The 22,307-nt window shown below is 43.8% G+C and overlaps 1 protein-coding gene across 4 annotated transcripts in view; it reads right to left on the minus strand.

Annotated features, from left to right (window-relative positions):
- Window positions 1-6,289: 6,289 nt before the first annotated feature.
- CadN (neural cadherin) overlaps window positions 6,290-22,307 on the minus strand; it is a 219,695-nt gene continuing 203,677 nt past the window's right edge. For 2 of the 4 annotated variants that reach the window (XM_084589806.1, XM_084589804.1), the window contains 3 exons: window positions 20,213-20,475; window positions 11,057-11,308; window positions 6,290-10,161 (listed from right to left, as the gene is read on the minus strand). In XM_084589806.1, the coding sequence (XP_084445932.1) occupies window positions 9,902-10,161; window positions 11,057-11,308; window positions 20,213-20,475 (775 nt within the window). In that variant the 3' untranslated portion in view covers window positions 6,290-9,901. Of the gene's footprint in view, window positions 10,162-11,056; window positions 11,309-20,212; window positions 20,476-21,005; window positions 21,248-22,307 lie in introns of all 4 variants that reach the window. The other 2 variants (XM_084589805.1, XM_084589807.1) reach the window with 1 other exon arrangement.

The following is a 22,307-nucleotide window of genomic DNA, read 5'->3' on the forward strand; positions in this document are numbered from 1 at the left end:
AGCCTGTCTTCAATTAGGTGACTTGAGAGCCTTTTCTTTCCTTTTTGTTCCGTCAGTGTGATAGCTCGATACAATCTCCATCCAAGATTGCTGTCGGTGGCCTGTCCATCGCTTGTTAATCGTGGCTCGGGCTTTCTGTGCTCCGGCAAAACTTTCTGACGCAGTTTTGAGACTACGCCGATAGTGGCGTCCGTCGGCCGCGCTCATTTCGAGACGGGGAGCATGCACGCTTCGTTAATACAAAACGCGCTTGGCAGCGCTGCAATACGGTAGCGCAAAACCGCAGTCACGTGGCATTCATATTTCGCGGTGCTTTCTTTAAATGCCGGAAAAAACGATTGCGTAGAAGGTAGGTTAATAGAAAAAACTTGGGCGGTTGTATCTTAACAATGAAATGCACTTGGCGGCAAAATTAAAAAAATTATATTTTGCATAGTTCATCTTAGTTAATTAGCTAATTAAGCGGAAAATGAAAAATACACTGAGGAGCACTACATAACTTCAAACAATATGCCGTTGATCTCAACGAGCTACAAGCTTAGCTTCTTTTTTTTTTTTAAATCCTTGGTTCAAGTTACCTGAAACTAACACCCTGAATGTGTGTGTATATATATATATATATATATATATATATGGTATTCTTTCGTATATCGTATCGTATATTCCAGATTCTTATCGCCGCTTTTTTTCACGATCGAGAGGGGAGGGGGGAGGTGCTTATACTCGAAAAATCTGAAATCCCCCTACCTTCCCCCACCACCAATTCACAAATTCTCTTGTCGCTATCTTAATTCTTGACCGCGAGAAAAAAACAATTTACTTGAAGAACATATTCCGCAAACGCGATTGCAGTGCGCTTGAAATTTAAGCTGTGACAATACCAAGCAAAGCAGCAATACCCGCAAATCTGTCCAGATCCGCCGATTCCAGATCCATGTCACACCAAGTTGATGGAGTAATCGGGGATCGGGGTCGCCTTCGGCCGGCTTTTTTTGTCCTGCGCCGCCCGTTGCGTAGTGTCAGAACGCAGCAACAGAAGAAAAGGAGACCGCACCGTGGACACCGCACCACCGCCACCTCGGTTCTCCAACGGCTCCGTCTTAGTGAGCAAGCGCGCTGGCAGCCGTGCTTATCTACACTCTCTTGTTCTCCAAAAAGGGGGTGCTTGGGTTCGCTCGCAAACTTTTTTTCTTCAACTTTCTTTTTTTAGCACAGGGGGGGGGGGGGGGGGGGGGGTATATGCATCGATGTAAAGATGATATAAAACTGTACTCATGTTGTCATTCTATAGTTCTTATGGCTTCCGCTTAATTTTTGGGTTCGCATTTTATCATTTGTAATGATGCCTAGGACATTACTGTACACGGATCACCACGTCACATTCACCTACGACTGCTGAATAATTTATAATCGAATTTCTTTTCTCATCTGTTTCGGTTTTGGTTTCAGCAGCCGAGCGACGACTGTGACGTCACAGTCAAGTCTAGATCACGCGAGGGATGAAAATACAGGGATATAATCATTGCTGTGCAATTTGAATTCACTACAATGATAAAGCCAGCCAGCCTCAAGAACAGGAATCACTACAAGTGAAGAAAGAGCAATTATAACGCTTTTTTTAGTACGTAGCACTACTAGCCGCAATCACAGGTTTCGCCGATGTCTGTCCGAAGCCGCGGGTCCATCGCCGCGGGGGATATTCCGAAGGGGCGGACAAGGTTATTTATGACGTTCGCGCAGGCGGCCGCACCTCGGAAGTGACATAGGAACACATGGAAACGGGCGACGCCAGCGGTTCGGTCCGATTCTAGGAAAAGTAGCGCTTCGAAAGTGCCGCGAAGGAGACAAGCCAGAGCAGTTAAAAGCACTGCGTAGCGCAGTGGTTGTGAGTTCGGCGCTAACTGGCTGTCTCTCGGTTTGAGGGGAAAGGGCGCGGAGGCGCGCCATAAATCGCGGCAAAACACGGGCTGGGGAGAATGCGCGGCAGAGGGAGCTGCTGTCGGTATCTTCTCGGGAAGAAGCCTGGACATACGTCCCTTTGAAACCACCGCCCGCGCGCAACCGACTAGAATGTTTGGGCTTTAGGTTTGTGTGTTGTTTGTTTTGGAAGCGCAACCGCAAGCGCAACCGTCGGCGCTGTTTGTCTTTGTGACCAGACATGGCAGTAATCGAATTATATAGTAATGAAATTAATGTAATATAATTACTTTTCCGGTAATTTGTAATTTAATGAATTAGGTTTGGTAATTTAGTAATGTAATTAATTACTTTTGGCAGTAATTTCGCAGCAAATGTAATTAATTCCTTTCAAAATTACTTTTACTGAAGTGCGCAACTAGTCTTTCAATAGACAGCAATGTAGAGGGCCGTGAAAGTAAAAACGAGCTGCGGCAAGCCGAACGTAACGGATCGGCAAAAGGAGACAGAATTAAGCAGAACAGTGTGTCTTAAACCTCCTGTGTAGTAGGGTTACTTATGCGGCTACCCTTGGCAGCCTTCTCCAAGCAGCAGGATGCAAGCTGTGTCAAGGAAATGTCGCAGGGACCGATGGTGCAGAAGGCAGGAGTTTTGCGTCGGAGGGCCCAGTGGTGCCTGGTTACACTCGTCACCACGGAATGAGGAAGGTTGAGGGTGGGAGGAGACAGGCGGAAGGGTCCATGGCGCGAGCATTACTGAGCGCAAGGTGCCGATGTCGCTTCTTGGGACTACGGAAGCAATAAATAACCGAGCTTCTTCGCGCCCTTCAAATAGAGACAGCTCCGGGCTAGCAAGATGCTGGATTCCTTTCACAAACCGTTCGACCATGCTTCTGCTTTTGTTATTTTGTCGCGGTTGTCTTAATTTTGTAATGGCAAGTGCTGTAGGAAGGAGGGAAAGAATAGCTCTCCAGGACGGAATTTGGCGGGAAGATGAAAGAATGTGTGTGCTTCGCATCTAGTGAACAAGTTGCTGTTTTGTTTTAAACTCGGACAACGGTGACAACAGCCGTTTCGTGAATCCGGAAAGTCGCATGCAGTTCTGCAGCGGATCTACGTGTGGCTCTTGCATTGCTCTAGACGACGTATCTGCGATAATTTCGACTTACTCTGCATATGTGACCTAGACATAGCACTTCAGAGTGGGGTTAAATTACGTTTAGGACGAGGTGCATCCCGGATAAGCGCAGGATGAACACCAATTGAATTTTCTTAAAGCTGTACGTATGAAATATGTGACCTCGTCTTGTTTCGGGCCTTCAAATAATAGTCCTTGGTGCATGCGCGGTTTCCCGGCAGTGTCGTGGCCACCCTGGCGATTACTTTTTTTTTTTTTTTTTTCGTGTGCACATGCTGAGAATCTGTGCTTTCGCCAGGGTGATAATGCAAGCTCGCCGCCTAGCTCGGCAACCCGTCAGTTTAACTCGATCACTGCACTGTGTTTAGATGCTAACACGTAAGACAGACACGACAGGGATGAAGCGCGTTCTACCGAGAATCGGCTACACACTCGCGTGTGTAGCCAAGGATCACGGCCAAAAAATGAGCCACCATGCACTTAGCCCATTTTGACGCCTTAATGAGCTACCATTAATTGCGCCAGTGGACAGTAACCTTTGTGTAAAAAAAAAAAAAAAAAAAAAAAACAAATGTCTAGTGTGGCAACAATAACGCTTCCAATTCCGACTTCACAGAAGCGCTGCTGCCCCTGACCATTATCTTCTTCTTCTGCCTTTATATATATCTGCGTTTCGAGTCAGTCCACAGCGTCGTTGGCCGTTTTTCGAACTCTGCTCGAGCAGCGCATGCTGCCCACTCGAAATGGCATTTACTTGTGACTTATAGTTTCTTGCGCGCGCCGACAGCCAGCCGATGCTCTCGTGTTCGCGAACTCAAAAAGGTAATCTGAATGCGCCGAACGAGGAATGCATGCTAGCGGAAACGTTCGTCTGCTACGTGCACCACAAGTATGGCGGCGTAGTTGGGCGCCACGTGAGCGCGTGCATGGAGATCCCGTTGGAGGAGAAAAACAAACAAACAAACAAACAAAACAAAAAAAAAACTTACCTTCAGAGTATTTGGTGCACTGTGAATGCATCCTGAGCTAGACGCAGAAGGACACCCCTTGGGCTCTGAACTTTTGACAATGACTGTACACTCCTCGACCTTGTTTTCAGACCGCGAGTAGCCGCATGGTTCTCGGCTGGCTGTAACAAATTGCATTCACGCAATTCTAATGGCTACTACGTGTGCCGATCGACTTTCGATACCACGAGGGGAGAGACAATCAACTGTGAAATGCTGCAACTAGTGAAAACCGCCTAAGCCGTAATGACTAGCCGCGAATTCACGTTATGCCACCGAAAGGCGAGCCAGAAATCCGCGACATGGAAAAAAAAAAAAAAAAAAAAAAAAAAAAAAAAAACGTGTTGTACTCGCCTGCTGCCATTTTGGCACAGGTTGGTGGAATTACAGCCAAACTAATCCTTTTGGCACAGCAAGGCACTGAAAATTACATTTGTATCAAAATGACGCAGCTGCCCCACCACTGCGTGGTTGACGAAAAACCAAGCACAACTGTCACGAAAGTGACAGGCTCTGGCTATTGTGATGGTTACGTTATGGTTACGTGCCAGTTCCAACAGGTAACATGGGAACCTACCTTTTGGAAGTACATTTGAGTTTTTGTTTAACACTGCCATTGTTTAACTTGTTAGCTTTATTACTAGCAATAATAGCATTTCCTTCTACAAGCTCAGCTCTATTCTGTTCAGTTCTGCTCTACACTAGAATGCAGCGACAAAACAATTTAACACTGGATTCCCTCATTAGCTGCTATATTTTTGCTACCACATATCCGCCATGCCAAAAAAGCTGCTTTATCAAACGAAAAAAAAAAAAGAAAAAAATAACAGCAGTCACTTCTGATTTCTGAAAAAAGAAATACAGACGTGCCAAATGTTCAGTGTTGCAGAGAAACAAAGCGTGATTATACATAATACTGTTCAGAGTAACATGTGCAGATGCGTTTTACAATTTTTCTACTGTTTACCTTGGCCTGTCATACTGTACTGCTGAGGGTTGCCTGCCTAGTGAGTGCAACTGATGGCAGCTCAAATGCTTTTGAAACCTTAGAGCCAGTACTGGCTCTGAGCAACAGAGTTGTTCAACAGACGTATATTGTGCGAGTGCCTCTGCAAGTATCTTTTGGCACCCTGGTGAAATTTGCTCAACATATATTTCTAAAAATACACTGATCCGTCAGTTTTCCCCAACATGATCTCCGATCACAATCTCACTAGATTGCCTTTTGGAACAGCTAACCAGATAGAATGTTTGAAACACTGGTGCGGACTATACAGATGGCCCCTTCTCGCACCTTTTAGTGTTGTTGCACATGCACAGGGTCGTGCCCTCTTAGTGCGAACAAGCATGCTCTCTTCAGAGCACCTTGCCTCCGATCAGTCCATGCATTGAAGCAGTCAACGACTATGTGAATGGGGATAAAAAACAGCAGAGAACAAAAATGCGACCACACAACACAGGTGCTGACTAGCAACTCTGTTTATTTATCCCCATTCTTCGTGCATCAACTAGCCCGCCAAAATGCTCTCTTGGACTCTGCGAAGCCCTGCCTGTGAATCTCTGTGCCTGCTTTGCTTTGATGAGCGGACACAATGGTGCTTTGAAGAAAGTATGCTTGTTCACACCAAGAGTGAATGACAGTGCCCTTTTGTTATCTCACCGTGGATACAAGTGCAGGCAAAAGTACCCATCATTGTTACTGCATGCCAGCAAGTAGCAGTCTTTGGGAAGCCAGAGCACCATGTAATGGAGCACAAATGAACAAGAACCCATGAAAATACCTTTCTGGTGTCAAGCTTTGAGTATACGTAAAATTAAATTAGTACCTGAATATTTTTTCTGAGTAACTTCCTCATGTTAAAAAACATTAAAAAGCTATAGAAATGTGACATCTCTAAATTGTGTGGCGTCAACGAACAAGTAGATTTTAGCACAATGAGGGCTGTTTCATCCCTTGGCCTATATATGTACATACACTGATGAAAGGGTTTTTATTTGTGTTCCTTGGAAACTAGAAAGCTATACTCAAGGTATGTTTAATGAGCTTAGTTGTGTCATCGTGAGATAACTACCCATTGCTCTTACTTTAACGTACGAAAGCTTCGAAAGGTGTCCAAATAAAGCTGGCTATCATTCAACAAGCATGCTAAGTAGACCACAGCTGCCCAGAACACTATGTTTAATGGCCGGTGCAAATCATCTACTCAGGCTGTTTATACATGACAAAATTCATTCAACATATGTGGCTTTTATTAAGACTTCAAAATTATGACCTAACATCTACATACTTGAAGCAAATACAGCTCATTGTAAAACACCCAAAAATGAACTTCGGTACACAAGCACAACTTTCATTAAAACCTTCCAACGATGTGTGACTCAACGCATGGCAGCCGCACTGGAGGGGTAAAGGTGGAGGCGAGAAATGAAATATCTCCTGCATGATGCACATGTGCAATAAACCTAGCATAAAATAAAAAGTCACAAAGGTGCCACACAAGGTTTCCTGTGAGCTGCCCCTACACTATTTAAGTACCGCATATATGCAGAGTAGCACCCAGATTCTGCCAGCACAGATAGGAGAACGAGGGGTCACTAGGCACTTCATCAACAAATACAGTCTTACAAATTAGGTGAGGAACTCAACCATCTATGCTACTTCTGCCAGGGGGACACACATGCACAGCACATGCCAGAAAGGCAACAGACGACAGAGAAAACAACCTCTGTGCCTGCAGAAACAGAGTGCGCACCCTGCAAATGCAAAGTACTGGAAAATTTCTACCACGATGGAAAATGAAACTGAAGTTCAGCACTGCTGTGCGCCTGGTAAAAAAGAAAAAAAAAAGTGAAACATACAAACACGCACGCACACCAACATTATATAATCCCTACCTGCACTCTTTCTCTCTCTTTCATATATAATATACATAATATATATATATATATGTATATATATATATATATATATGATTCCACTACAAGTTGTGGTGGTACTACATGCTTGATGGCTTTGCTTTGCTGCTGGTAGTTGCTTCACGAGTGTGCACACAGCTTTTTTACAGCTGCTGCTCACTCACAGCAGGGGGAGAAACAAAAGCATGACTGCTACTCACTGGTGCAGCTGCAGTCAACACACACCACAGTACTGAGGGCAGACCCGAAGAGAGTATGCACACGTCATCAAACAGCAGATGTGTCTGTAAGAACCACAAGTTCATTCCGTTAAATGTTTTCTGTAATCAGGTGTGACTAGCACAATGTGATGAATGTTAAAACCAAAAATGATTAAAAAAAAAGACAGATGCAATGATACATGCCACACAATAAAAGAATTTGCTTTCACTAAGAACGCAGTGTGTAATGTACTGATACACACCCGGAATGAATGGCATGTTCAGTCTAGCTCACAGTCTGCAATGATATGCTACAGACAGAATATAGTACCCAGCAAACTATGCCAAACAGGACAGCAGTGCCTTGGATAGAAACTTGAGTCCAAACAAATTCTTGGGAAGGTCCCTGAAATACATTGCAATACACAAGCACCAATGCAAAAACAAATTTTCTGTTCATCCACTCAAAATAACATACGAAAGCTAACATATCAATAACATATCCTGCCTCAGTTCAGCTTCTCATTAGGGTCAAAACACAACCTTGTTTTCATGCAGGTGCTTTCTAACATACTGTGGTATAGTCGCAGCACTGTCACAGTGAGCATTTTAGAAGCATGTTTACACCATAATAAATCAAACTTTGCTTAGACTTGAGCATCTTGGCTTTCTCAAAACAAAATTCGAGCTGCTCCAGACAAATGCAAGACACATACAAACTAAGATGCATGCTTTTCTTTTTTTTTTTTCTTTAAATACACCCACACAGCCAGACACACTTGCACTGGGTGAACACGCTTCAAGTATAATGTGCATGTTGTATACAGTAACGTGTAGAAAAACGCTGCACCTTCCTCTGTTTGCCGCACACGAAAGGCAGGGGACTGCAATGGGTGTATGCTTTCCCTCCAGTGTGTATACAACTCTGACATAATAATAAATAACCCCCTTTGTCCTGCTTTCCAAGCAACAAAGGAACCTTTTGCTCACTTTGTCATAGTGGAAGCAGCCAGTCTCTGGATGGTAGTGCTGCAAGAGGGGCAGCGCGATTCTCTCGTGCTGTCCCAACTGGAGCAGCAATCTTTGAGGCATGAAGCAGCACTGCTGCCTTAAAAAATGGAATGCACCTTGGAGTATGCGCTCAGACAAACGCTGCCTGGCACTTGCGCAGCAAAAGTTCAAGACTTATTCTCTAGCCACCTCCTCCCCACTCTGCACAAACCCGGATAAAGAGCGCCATGAGAAGTGTTCGGCAGAACGTCGAGGGACGATCACGAGTGTACTAAGACATTCGCGAGGATCAGTTCAGGACATATAAATGGGCGGGATGGGGGTTGTCTATAAAAGGGCACATATGAGACACACCTGCATGCAGAGAAAAACTCCATGCTGGTGTGTGGTGTGTACAAAAGGAACTGCCTAAAACTGAGACCTTAAATCCATAGCTGCCACATCAAAACATAATTTACAGCCATACATGTGAACTGATATAACATACTATACTACACAATATTTTGCACAAGCAACTTGACAACAAATGATTTCACAGAAAAAAAAAAAAAAAAAAAAAAAAAAAAAAAAAAAAAAAAAAAGCTGCACAAAAATTTGGGCAGTTTTGAAATCCATTCGAAGATAAAAACATTGTCTCCATCACAAGACATAAAACTGGCATCAGCAACAAGCATATAGCTTGAAATAGACCTTCCACTGTAAACACGTAAACATTAATATGGCAAGAACATACCCACAAAGCAATTAAAGTATGCACCAACGTCATGAAGATGTAAATCAAAGGCAGTGGGAATTTCTTCAAGCCATGTGCATGTTTGTGATGGCACTTGGCAACACATTAATAAAAAATACAACCTTAGCATGCATGATTTCTTCCGTAACAAATGAGAGTGGTAAAGGTTGCTCCATATGGCCACTTTGATGTGCATTAGGGACACTAAAGATCAGTCAAAAGAAAGTACACAATGCTTATGGAAGAAAAATACTGCTCACTTCTGGAGAAGAAAAAACTGCGGAAGACCAGAGCAATCAAGCTCACTTACATTGTATTTTTTGACTGCCCCATATTGTTACAGAACCGCAACTGAAAACAAGTATGCAGTTTTGTGCTAGTAGATATGAAAGTTGAAACAGCTTTGAAAACAAACAAAACTATACACAAAATGAAGCAAGAAACACTTGGGATGATTCAATGACCAGCCTCAAGGAAGGCACGAGGCAAATTTGGGCATCCAAGTCAATAAACACAGACCACGATGTAGGGGGCAGCTTGATCCCACATACAGAAGCAAGACAACTTGCCCCGGAGGATATCTAGATGGCACACCAATATTAAGTCAGTATGGCATGTATGTACGTATCGCGGTTCTACCAGAGTGCTAAATGCAGACTAAGGCGAGCATCATGATGCGCATTATAGACTTGGAGGCTCTGCTGCTATGTTCATCAAGCAGTGGTGGCTAAAACACCCAGGCCTCAAGAATGAGCACTGCCTTGACTGCCTAAGCTTCTCAGATGTTTTTGATCTTTATGTGGGGGCAAAAACTTGCCCCTAAAAAGAGCCATGTGCCCCTGTCCACCGTGAGCTGTGTGACTTGAGTGTGTGCATGAGTGGCCAACGTGAGTGGACAAGAGAGCAGGCCAAAATGAACAAAATCAATGACTAAAGGGTCAATGAAATAGAGGACAAGGAGGCAGATGTGCAAATGGCGCCTAGTCTTCCTCGCTCTCGCCCTGTCCGTACATGTCGGCCAACTTCTGGAAGCGGGGCCCCCAGCCATTGAGGTAGTCGAAACGCTGCTCATGGTCGTCCGTTTCTGAGGCCAGGGAACTGAGTGAGCCTGCAGTGGAGCCACCACCCTCGTAGGCATAGTTGCGCACATCATCCACTGGTGGGGCTCCAGGGTCTTGGTCTGCCTTGTCCAGGTGGTCCCGAATGAAGTCACCCACATCTGGGTGGGCCCCTGTGGGTGCTAGGGAATACAGAAGGAAACACAACCAAGCATGTATGGTAAATAAAAAAAATCAATCACACTGTGGAGGTTTGTATGGTCTAGTCTTATGATGCATACAAATAATGTGGTAGTACATGGGTTCTTAAACTAGGTTCCGTGAGCTGCTTTTAAGGGTTCCACTAGCTCCCACCAAACTGCCTCCCCTACACCTAGCTACGTGCGGGCTAGGCATAGTGTCTGGATCGTTGAAACTCATTCTGACCATTAGTTTTCCATATCCCAACTAGTTCCTAAAAGCAGAAAGCGGCAGAAAACCAATGAAAACCAAGCGTAACCTCCCATGGTTCTGTGCATAGCTCAGTCAGCCAGCCACCGAGCAAATGAGATGGAAAGTAGGTCTTGTGGCTGTAGTTTTCTGTATTCTTGCTTTGGATTTAAAGGTATTTGAATGCGTGAGAGGTGGGCATTTAATAAAAAGCGTATTGCCAAAAGCAAGAATACAACAAATGTTTACAAAAAATGTAGACAGGTACGGTCCTTTCACAAGCAGCATGGCTCGATTGCTGAAGGTGTGTGTGTTGGCACATATTGATGGCTGCTCGGGCTCCTTGAGGCAAAAAGTTTGAGAACCAATGCGGCAGGTAGTACAAGTAAGAGTATGTTGCTGCTTGTACTAACTTGAGATAAAAAAACTAATCTGCAACAAAAACTGCACAACACAAGCTTACTTTAGACATTTCACCACAAATGAAAACCCAAATGAATTAAGATGTCAAAAACCTAACTTTAACAGAATAGCGCATTACATTTTGAGAGCCACGGCTATATAAAGTAGTGATATGCTTTGTCCAAGGAAACTACAGGGCCAATAACAGCCATAAAAGTGATGAGATTTATAGGCAGGTGCACTCACGTTCACGGACACGAACTTCTTTTTGCAGAGGTGGCGCTTTTTCTGGGCCGGGCTTTGAGCCAATCTGCATGCCAGATGCATCAACTGGTATTCGCAGTGGTGTTATGTCATAGGCATTCATGTCATCCTCTCCACCACCTTCATCATCATAGCTGATGATGTTCTCTCGCACATCGTCGTCGACTCCGCCATGGCCAAACTTCTGATCTGACCGTCGGCTCCGGGTGTATGCCACAATCACCAGGACTAAAACTGCACACAAAAAAATCAACTTTAGGAACCGTGCCTTTGCAAGTCACAAATCACAAAAATGGTTACCTCACAATTTACAAATCTGCTTTGTCTTGCTTTAATGCAAAAAAAATTACACAGTAAAAGCAACCCCAGGTAGTGGAACATCATGCTATCCATCAACACACAACTACAAAAATGTTATTATGCTTAAGAAAATGACACCTATTAAGCAAATACTGCCTACTATACCAGAAGCCCCCACCACTAATTTTCAAAATAGCCATTTTGAAGTAAAAAGCTGGCTTATTTTGGCAAAGTAATACCAATGTGGGCAGATGCCAGAAAACAGGTGACACACAGGACGAATAGTTAACCTTTACCTATTAGGAATAAGGCCCAAGCTGCAATTAGAGATTTGCAGCTGACCATTAGTAACAGCCATTACTATATTTAGAATTTCAAAAAACATGACTACCCTTGCCACTGTGGCTCTACAAATCTTGGCCCTTTCTGCGCAATTAAAAAATCATATGCCAGCTGTATGTGGACAGAAGCGTCCATAAATGGTGTCCCTCAGAAATGCTGGTGCCATGTGACCTTCCCTGTCCTGACTGTGCTACCATCCCTGTGCTGCTCACCGGTTCTCTGCCCCTGCCAAGGCAGGCACTAGATAGTCACGTGGCATATGAGCTGCAGAGCAGTGTTCATTAAAGAGTCACTATGAACAAAACGCTGGCGTGTGGTTGTCAAATTGTTTCAGAAATGGCTGAAATTTTTCGAGCCACAGCACCAAGGGTAATCATATTTCAGAAATTTTAATGAATGGTACGGCTATTACTAATGGTCAGCTGGAAATCTTTAATTACTACCAGGTTATCCAGGTTGAAAGGTTATTTATTACAATTTCAGTAACCAGCTTACTAAGTAATGCGATTTACCTGTTCTCCAATGCCCATCAACATTGGTATTACTACAGTAGAAACTCGGTGATACAAATTTCGGGATGACACAAATTCACTGAATTCCCTGGCCGGAGTGCACTGTGTACAATATGCAGAACTTCACATGTTCCGAACGCTCTCCCACATCAGTACACGAATTGCGAACTACAACACTGAGCACTATGTACTACCTGCACATTGCCGACTCCGTGATCGCCAGTCACACTGTACGCACCGTGAGCAGTATGTGGTTGCGTGTGGCCTGCATGTCCCCACCATAGCATTTGCCTGTTGCGTGGCCCACAAATCGGCGATGTTGTGATCGCTAGTTATGCTATGTACCACGAACAGTTGACGGCGGTGCACGTGGCGGGTGCGCATGCCCTGCACATCGTTGACTCCGCAATTGCCCGTCGCATTGTACGCACAGGGAGCAGTACGTGGCAGTGCACTGAGATTGCCAAGTCACAATCTCGTCATACTGTACAAGTCGTGACAAGTTTGCAGAGCCGTGCCGCCCACACATCACCTACATCACGATTCTCTGGTGCTGTACTCACTACGAGTGGCCAGCTGTGGCTGTGTGGCCAGAATAAATCTCTTAGGCTGTAAACAAGTCTGCATGAATGCTTTTCCCATGCTCCTCCACACTAATTTCGCCCGTTTTGATGATATAAATTTTCAGATGATACAGATCCTTCTATGACTCCGTGAAATTTGTATCACTGAGCTTTTACCATATGTTGCAAATTAGTACATCTTTTCACCATAAAGAGCCCATTCTTTAGAATATGCTTCCTTAAAATGCCTGATATGCTTGTGGAAACAATAAAAGACAAGATAACTCAAGCAATGCTATAATGGCGGCTAGTTGGTTTTCTATTATGTCCACAAATGGCGTGAATCGAATTGAGTTAAAGTTTAGCGCGCCTACATGATGAAGATAACTCATTTTAATTTGGCCTACCCAGCCTACCTATAAACCAGCAGTTTCACACTTTCCTTATTTGACAAAACAAGTACTCGTGCAGCCTGAAGACTGAAATGCACCGCGCTGCCTTGCCTCCTTTTGATTCAAGCCTCAAGACTGCAATTTCAGTGAATAGAACTGAAGTTGTTTCCAGCTGATTTTAAGCCAGGGCTACAAAGAAAACACAGTGATGACAACTTAAGTAAGGGTCCCTTGCTCTGTGACGAAACCTCTTCTCACTCTCAGTACAACATGATGAAAAAAATTTAAAAAACCATTCGTCTTTTGCATTGCTTCCCGTCATTCACGTGATAAGATTTGCTTGCACCTGATATGAAGCCAGAGAGGACGTTGTGTATGTTTGCTATGAAAACATCACATCAGTTGGAAGCACTGCACCAGAAAAAGCAGGATGCTTTAAAGGCCCTCCCAAGACCTCAATCTCAAGGATGCACTGCAGCTGCTCCAGCATGTATGACGACACTTCACTGTGGGGCCAATCACACTACAGAGCTTTGCATCGCAGAGGGTGCCTTTACTCGAATGGCATTTATAACACACTCTTAAGTGTGCACTACTCTCCGATCTGGCAAGGATGTCAACAAATAGCAGCATTACAGAAATTTGATACTTCTGAAAAGTATTTGAAATAAAGCTTTTTCAAGGCTATCTAAACACCCTGATGGCATGTCATTTCTGGGTTTCTTAGGACAGAACAGTATAACATGCTAACACTTTAAGCAAAAAAATGCAAACACTGTCACAGGGTTGTTAAGAATTGGTGACTAAGCCATAAACAAAATTATTTGATAGTCCTACTGTTTCAAAAGCAATGCTTTCACAGAAAGTGGACTTGGCATCCTGTTGGGTTTCACACTAAACGAAATCAAGGTTCAATCTATGAAAACCAATTTTTAGGGGCGTGCACATATTAAAATTCTTGAATAGAAATTGAATACAAGAAAAAAATGCATTTTGAACATCGAATCAAATATTTAATAAGTGAAAAAAGTGGAAAATTAAAAAGTTGCAAACATTGTTCACCTTATTTATTTCAAAAATCACATAGTAATTCCAAATAAAATTAAACTAGAATTGCAGAGAAGTAGAAATACACTGAAAAATCCAGTATAAATTTATACAAGATTTTTTTTTATACGAAGGACCTGCATGAAACCAGGTAGAGCTGCCATATTGCTGCTGAATACAGTAAACTCTCGTTAATTCAGCCTTCAAGGGACAGAAAAAAAAGCCTGAATTAGCCAAAAGCTCGAATTATCAAATGGGCCTATCAAAATGGGCACATGCTGGTGACCCTCGAAGTCCATCACATTAAGAAAAAAGCAGAAGACTGCATTAGTGATATTTTCATGTCTCCCTATGCAGCTGAATCCAGGTAGAACGAGAGGAAGAAGATGGTTTACATGGTATGAAAGAGCGCTGAACAAGGGTAAAGCGGAGACACCTCAGTTCGCAGGTCGGGCAAATGTTTCGACAAGTGGACTTGTCTTAGTCTTCGCCAGACGGACAAGTCCCCTTGTCGAAACGTTGGCTCGACCTGCGAATTGAGGCATCCCCCCTTTACCCTTGTTCAGTGCACCTTCATACTATGAAGCTGACTATAAGTTCCTGTGCTCGTGACACTGTAAACTTGTCTTGGATGAGATGTCTACTTTTGGTTTCCTTGCGCAACAATGACCAAAGGTATTATACACACATTGTTGCCAAGATGAATACAACTTATTAGTGTAGCACCACCTGTCTTTGTGCTTGTCTCTTCTCTGTGGACTGTGCAGTGCTTGTGCTCATCAGTTACCATAGGAATATCATGCACCAACTAACCTCATCCGAAATTTTATGAAGGGCCTAAAAAAAACCTACCAAAAACTGTTTTCATCACAGTAATTTTAACTGATGAACACCTAAACGATGGTTGGACACCGAGGTTTTTTTCTCAGTTTGATCAAGTGCTTCGCTCTGCGTCCACTATAGCCTTCTTCAAAAAAGGGAAGGTCCCTCTTCAGAAAACAGTCCCATCAAGTTTTAAGGGTGCTTCACAGCACAGTCCACTCGGTCAGGCATTGCGGTGAAGCGCGCAGTGTAGTGAAACTGTGGTGAATTCGAAAATTTTGTGTATTCGGTAATTTACGAATATTCAAAAAATTTTTGGATGTTAGTCTTTTGAATATGAATACAAATTGAATAACAAACTTATTCAATTCTTATTCGAAATTTTAATATATTCACACACCTCTACTCATTTTACACTGTGAACTTTGAAATGCTAACAAAAAGGAAGAGAAATGCAATTACATAGTGAATTGAGCAGTTCTTACTTCAAACAAAGCTACTATGTTCTTTGTCAAGAATAACTCTTATTCCAAACAGCTCCTTTTATGGTGACTGGTGTCTTCCCTGGGACAACTCACTGTGTTCCCGAGTGTCGTCCTGCTGTCCTTTAAACCTGAAGTTAAATTTTGATTTCAATATTTGCTTCGAAAATACAGCATATCTAAATAACAGTGCTGGGAACAAGACGAACACGGTTTCATCTGCGTTTGCTCAGGCCTTTACACTGTGTTTTATAGCTTTTAGTTTTTCAATGTTCTTTCAGTGCATAGCACTACCAGCCGCAACCACAGATTTCGCCGATGTCTGTCCGAAGCCGCTCACTCTCTTTGTGAACTTAAGTAAAGAAAGAAAGGTGGCGGCGCGCGTCGCACGACTCAGCACTGAGGAGGCGGAGCGGCCGTATAGCTGCAGCATAAGCCACTCTCTCTCACTCTCTGTCCATCCGTCTCTCCGTGAACTTGAAGAGGAGGAAGCCAAAGTGGAGACGGCCACATCACGCGACGTAACGAGTAAGACAGTGAGAGAGGAGCGTGCCAGTTGCGGACGTGGCGGCCGCCGCTGGGTAGCGTTGTACAAGCATGTGTTACTCCGGAGCCTCCGGAGTGAGCAGTCGTGTGTTGCTCACATGTCCTCAATTTCGGCATCTCTACCCTTGCATCAGTCACTCCTCAGCCTTCACGGACAGCATACGTGCACACGCGGTGGTCCCTGCACCTCCGCTCTGAGCCACTCCCCACGTCGTGAAGCAGCTTGTGCTTACCTCCACGCCTCCTTCAAGCGCGTTTCCCTCCCTCTTCTCTCTCTCCTCCTATATCCCACCCCAGACCCGTCGGCTGCAGAGCAGTGCATTGTAAAGAGGTACATTGTGCCTGTTTTTGTTCATTTCTGAAGATGGTGTAAGTAAAGCTGAGGACGCGGATACGCCGTGCATTTGCTTCGCGGAGCAATGGATGAAGCCGGGCCGTCTGACACTGCGGCGGAGGTTCGCCGTGCTTGACGTGCTGAAGCACAATGGTTAAGCAGTGCTACGCACCTACTTCGCATTTGATTAACTAGGCAAATCAGCCGTAATTATTGATGTAACTACGCTGTTTCGGTGAACGTTGTCTTTTAATGCTTTTACATGCAGTTTTGGCTAAGCTACTGTGTTTTTATCTGATTATGTCCCGGCCTTTACACCATTTTTATTGGTTTTAGTTTTCCAATGTTTTTACCTTATTTTGACGTGACTATGCTGTGTTTCAGAGATCGCACAGCATCGCCATGACTCCACCCCCTTCTATACCCCCCTTCACTTTCTTGTACCTGTAAATGCGTTAGCTCCGAAAAAAAATTTCAGTTGCTAGTCAGCGCCTGTATCTGTGGGTCATCGTTCGTGTTTCGTCTTGTTCCCAGCGCTATTATTTACATAAGTAATACCAACTAGCCCGATACTTCGCTCTCGTGAAAAATATAGCCCCTGGTGTTAGGGAAAAAAAGGGATTAAAAGGAGGGGCACTGAAATGGGATGCAAGGCAGCTTGGTTTCATAATGTTTCATCCTGTTAACCATACACCAGCCCCCTTTATCATGCACAAAAAGAACTATGTGCTAAAAATTGTTGAGCTTTGTTGAGCAAAAAGAAAAAGACCAATTAATTCGTGATGATATTGAATTTTAGTGGCCAATGTTAGAAACATAGCATGACGTCTGAATAAGGAGCATTGCTAGCTGCAAAGCATTTGCCACAGTTGCCTTCTACTATACACGTAAAAAATGAGTTTTTACACACTTCCTGATGGAACATAAAAAGAGTGCTGCAACAATGCAAGGCAGCCAGCACCAACCAGCACTGTGCTTGCTATGCTTTGGGCAGGTCGCAGGCACTTTCACGGACAGCTCCATTAAACATTTTTCTGTTAACACTGTTCTAAACCTTTTGTTATATTTGCATTGAGAGTAATATAGCAGCCAGAAACAACGTTTCACTTCACTTGATGTTTGCATTTGTCCTCCGATGAAAGTGAAAGCACCTTGAAAATGAATACATAACAGTATTTTGCATGTAAATAATGAACCTAGCAAAATGACATATCAGACAGCAACTACACTAAATGCCTCTCACAACACTGCAAATGTGTACACATACAACTCATCACCTGCTGACCAAATGGAAACTCTCCAGCTTCAGTAGAAAGCTTCTTGCAGTGTGAATATTGGGCGCGAGTGCCACCACTGGAGCGAACGGCACTAGTGTCCACCTAGGGGCGCAAGTGGGATCACGTGACTCCTCTTACTACTGCTGAAGCAGACGCTCGATTGAATTTGCGCATTTTAAAAGCTAATAGTCGCGTTTATTTCTGTAGTTTTGGTTGATATAGAGGGCCAGCCTTGCACTTTTTTATTCTGCATCGTTGCCGAGTCTGTTGAAGTTTATTTAGGCTGTTGCTACGGTCCGTAAATGCTCTGTACCAGGACGTAAGCGAGGGAACCCGGCGCAAGTTCCCATTGCTACCCGAAACATAAGCTCACAGAATCTTCCTTAATCAAAATTTGAATGGGCAAACCAACGAGTGATCATTCTCATGATGTGTGCAGCAGACATTTCAGCGAATGAGATTTTGTCCATAGAGTTGGCGCTAAAAGTTTGGTGAGCGGCAGAAGAAACGGCGCGTGCGTTTTTATTTGTGCTTATCACTTGTGAAGCTAACGATACCATTACTGGAAGTATGGAAAAGATGCTGGCTTCTTCATGGAGCAGAACCCTCCCAAAGAAAGGAGGGATCGTGCGAAAGCCAGAGGGTCTGAAATTATTCTAAATGAACATGTTGACACGGAAGTTTCACTGAAGTGAACTGGAAGATTCTGCCACCATGAGCAGCGGTATGCATGGTCAGTTGTCTCAGGCAGCATCACCAGTACTGTAGTAATTTCAATGACACAATACGTGAATAAACGAAAGATAGAGCATTGCATACATGTTGTGATGTGTTGATCAAGATATGCGCAAAAAAAAAAAAAAAAAAAAAAACCCTATTGTGTGCGGGGAGAACAAATATCCACTCTAACCAATAGTGCCAATAACGGTAATCGGTGCGCAAAAATTCGCTCCGTGGAACACACGTTTTCACACTTGCTAAAACATTAATCTATGTCCTCCCCACAGTCAAACTTGTTTGCTCTATCTATACTATGTTCAAGGGAGCAGGCGAACGGTGCCGCTTCAGCTGGTGCTATGCGAAGGCGCTCAGCACCTGTCAGGCTCTCGACAGTCCTCTGCTCTTGCAAAGGAATCCCATTACCTGTGTACTGACTGCTTACATGTGATTGGTTGAGTGGTAGCTTCAGTTTTTTTTTTTTTTTTTCATAACAGCACATATGCTGCAGCCGGTGCGCGTCGTCGTAGCAGTAAAGCTCGCCAACTTCGATAACTCTGATTCGGTAAAGTGCATTCTTGCCGCACAAGTGGGTCTAATACTTCAAAATAAGCTTATACAGGTCCAGATCGAGGTGTATATTATATAAATAAATGAACGTAATGCTAACGCGCAACTGAACTGCCTAGAAAAGCATCCTACAACAGCAGGTCAACGTGCGTTATCCCACTTACTTCGTCATGCGGGCACTTCCAGGAGGTGGCACCACGGTATGTCCTCGCGCCCAATATTATAGGAAAGCTAGTCACTGAATTTGAGGCTGCTTTAGAGACGGTTTACTGGCTAGAGTGGAGAAAATTACAATATTTAATCCAATCTCGGTTTTAAATCAAACCCAAAAGTTGAAGGCCAGGAAAAAAAAAAAGCTTCCTAAAATGAAAGAAGAAAAAAGAAAATTAACAGCTACAAAATGCAAATGACATTCATTTGCCTGAAGCCTTGCACCCAATGAATTTCAAGCATCACTTTTATCCAGTGTGTAGGCTGCCAGGTCATGTGGCAGGACGAAGCTCTATGATTCATGAAATAGACAGGGCCCACCTTATTCTCAAGTACTTCTGTCGCCTACAGCCGGGAGTAGTACTAAGTACAGTGCTGTCTTCTAACAGTACAGTGTGGTGTTCTGTGGAGACAACGTCTGCATTTTCCAATTTCAATGTGTATTCTGAATTACATTTTGAAGTCCTAAGCTGACCTAAGAGCTTCGTGTCTAGTGATTCGAATAAATACAGTAGTACAAAAAACATGCTGCCAATACGTGTTCCGTGAAAAATTATTTTCACGAAAAAAAAAAAAAAAAAAAAACTTTCTGCTTGCATAATGTAGTTAGGTGTATAATTACACTTTACATAACCAAATAACGTAATAAGCTGAACAAATTGCTATGAAAGTAGCTAAACCAGTCATAACACCATTCCATTATTAGGCTGAATTTAAGCAAATGCGATGCAATTACATATTTTATAATCTATAATTGAATACAATGTTTAATAGGGGCAACGTAAGGCACAACCTTTACAATAGGTTTTTCGGCATTTTTTTTTTTTCCCTCCACGTGACTGTGTGTCAACAAGCACACAAAAAGCACTAGGAATGAAATTACATGTATTGTCATTAAGTGCCATCTTGCCTCAACTGCTGTGCCAAATGATCAAATCTTTAAAAACATTACTGCTACAACTTGTTCTGTTCCACTGATAATCAGCACACAGTGACAAGAATGCATCAAAGAAGTCTCTCTTACGCAGGTACACCACTAGACAGGCCAGGATAATGAGCAGGGCCTCCAGCCCAAGGGCAAGAGAGGTGTTTGTCATGCGTGCACCAGCGCCCACGTCGAAGCAGCTGCAGTTGTGGCACTCAAGGCTCTCATGGCAGAGGCACGTGTGGCCTTGGCCGTGAGGCAGGTTGGTGCAATGGCCCATATAACCACATGGCTCGTCCAAGCACTCATCCTTGTCCTCACAGTCGAGCCGGTCTTCCGTGGGTGTGAAACCTTCCACACACCTAATGTTCACCATGAATGCCAGCAACAAACTGAGTCATGAATTCCTTTTCATTTGCAACAGGAGGCAATCAGCCCCTTATCAAGAGGCTGCCTGCCCTAGCTTTCCAAAGGCACATGCCATGACAGTTCTCTCCTCTGGACATTGGCGCTTGTGATGCGTTTGCCGCAGCTCAACGAAAACAATTTTGTTGCCAAGGGTCAGGTCACAGCAGCCACAGCAGTGCCTTTGGAAACCAGGCAAAGATCACAAACAGACTGGCAAAAGGATCTTCACGGCATGCCTAGGCATAGTTCAAGCCCAATTTTGAAACAGGACACTTGCTCATCAAATGTCTTTTCTCGAACATCATTTGAAATTACAAGCAAAAGCTCAACCTTTTCGGATTCAGTTTTAGAATGACTGCCATTAGAAGCACTGAAAATGAGATGATCATGCCTGCAAGAAGTGTGCCGCAGGTATCGGCGCACGTCTTGAAATGCAATGCCAAGAAGAGCTCCTTGCTGCACCAGCAAAAGCAGAGCAACTCACTGAGGATGTTGAGCAGACAGACCAGGATGGCAGCCAAAGCAGCCATACTGAGTCGCATTATCTTCTCCTGTCGCAAGGCACCACACAGGTCACCCCCAAAACCGTCTGGGCAGAGGCAGTAGAAGCCCTCGCCGTGTGGCCGGTTCATGCAGGTGCCTCCGTTGAGGCATGGCTCCGTCAGGCACTCATCCGCATCCGTGCAGTTCTTGCCATTCTCCGTTACAGCAAAGCCAGGGGAACACCTACCCGCCACCACACAGCCAGGCAGGGGAAACCAAGCAAGCCAGGAAAGGGGGCACCAAAAAGGCCCAGTGCAGATATAATGAAACAGAAGGATGAGTAAAAAGGAGAAAAAGAGTAGAAAGAAATGAAAGCCAAAAGATCAGGGCAGAATAGATTATAAGAAATGGAAATCGATAATTGAGAGTGAGAAAAGAAGACAAAAGTAGTATGAAATGTGGAAAATGTGGAAGAAAGTGCCCAGAGCAAGAGACAAGAAAGGTGTTAGTGCCCATTGTTAGATGTTAGAAAAGTACATAGCTCAATACTTCTGTCTAGAGCACAATTTGTACAGACCTGGCAACAAATTCCACGTAAGCCAACCCCACTAAGCAAGAGAACATACCTGTACAAGTATTGTATTTACACGATTATAAGCCTACAACTGTATGCTACAGAGAGAGCTGTGAAGCAAACATGAAAATGTAAACAGGTGTAGCACCCCTGATTACTTGTTGCAATAAAGAAGCTATAAAAAAGAAATATACAGGCTGTTTCACACAACTTTAACGAAGGATTAAAAAAATGCGGTACAGCGAAGCTTAACGGAACGAACGGAATATCTTTTGATGTCATTTTGTGCTCCTCGGAGTATTTTTTTTACATTTCACTCAATTTGTTAATTAAGATAATTATAAAAAATCTTTATTCACTTTAGGGCCAAGTGCCTTTCATTAAGTTGTAGAGGGGGTTCAGATACAACCGACCCAGTTTTTTTCTGCTAACGCATCTCCTGAACTCCGCCGGGGTGGCGCAGTGGTTACGGCGCTCGACTACTGTTCCCAAGGATGCGGGATCGAATCCCGGCATTGGTGGCCGCTTTTTGATGGAGGCGAAAAGCAAGGTGCCCGTGTGCTGTGCGATGTCAGTGCACGTTAAAGAACCCCAGGTGGTCGAAATTTCCGGAGTCCTCCACTACGGCGTCTCTCATAGTCTGAGTTGCTTTGGGACGTTAAACCCCACAAACCAAACCATCTCCTGCATGATAATTTTTTCAAGCATTTAAAGAAAGCTCAAGACATA

Source organism: Amblyomma maculatum, chromosome 1, assembly GCF_055883805.1.
Source record: "Amblyomma maculatum isolate TAMU_Amacu chromosome 1, ASM5588380v1, whole genome shotgun sequence".
NCBI lineage: Eukaryota > Metazoa > Arthropoda > Arachnida > Ixodida > Ixodidae > Amblyomma > Amblyomma maculatum.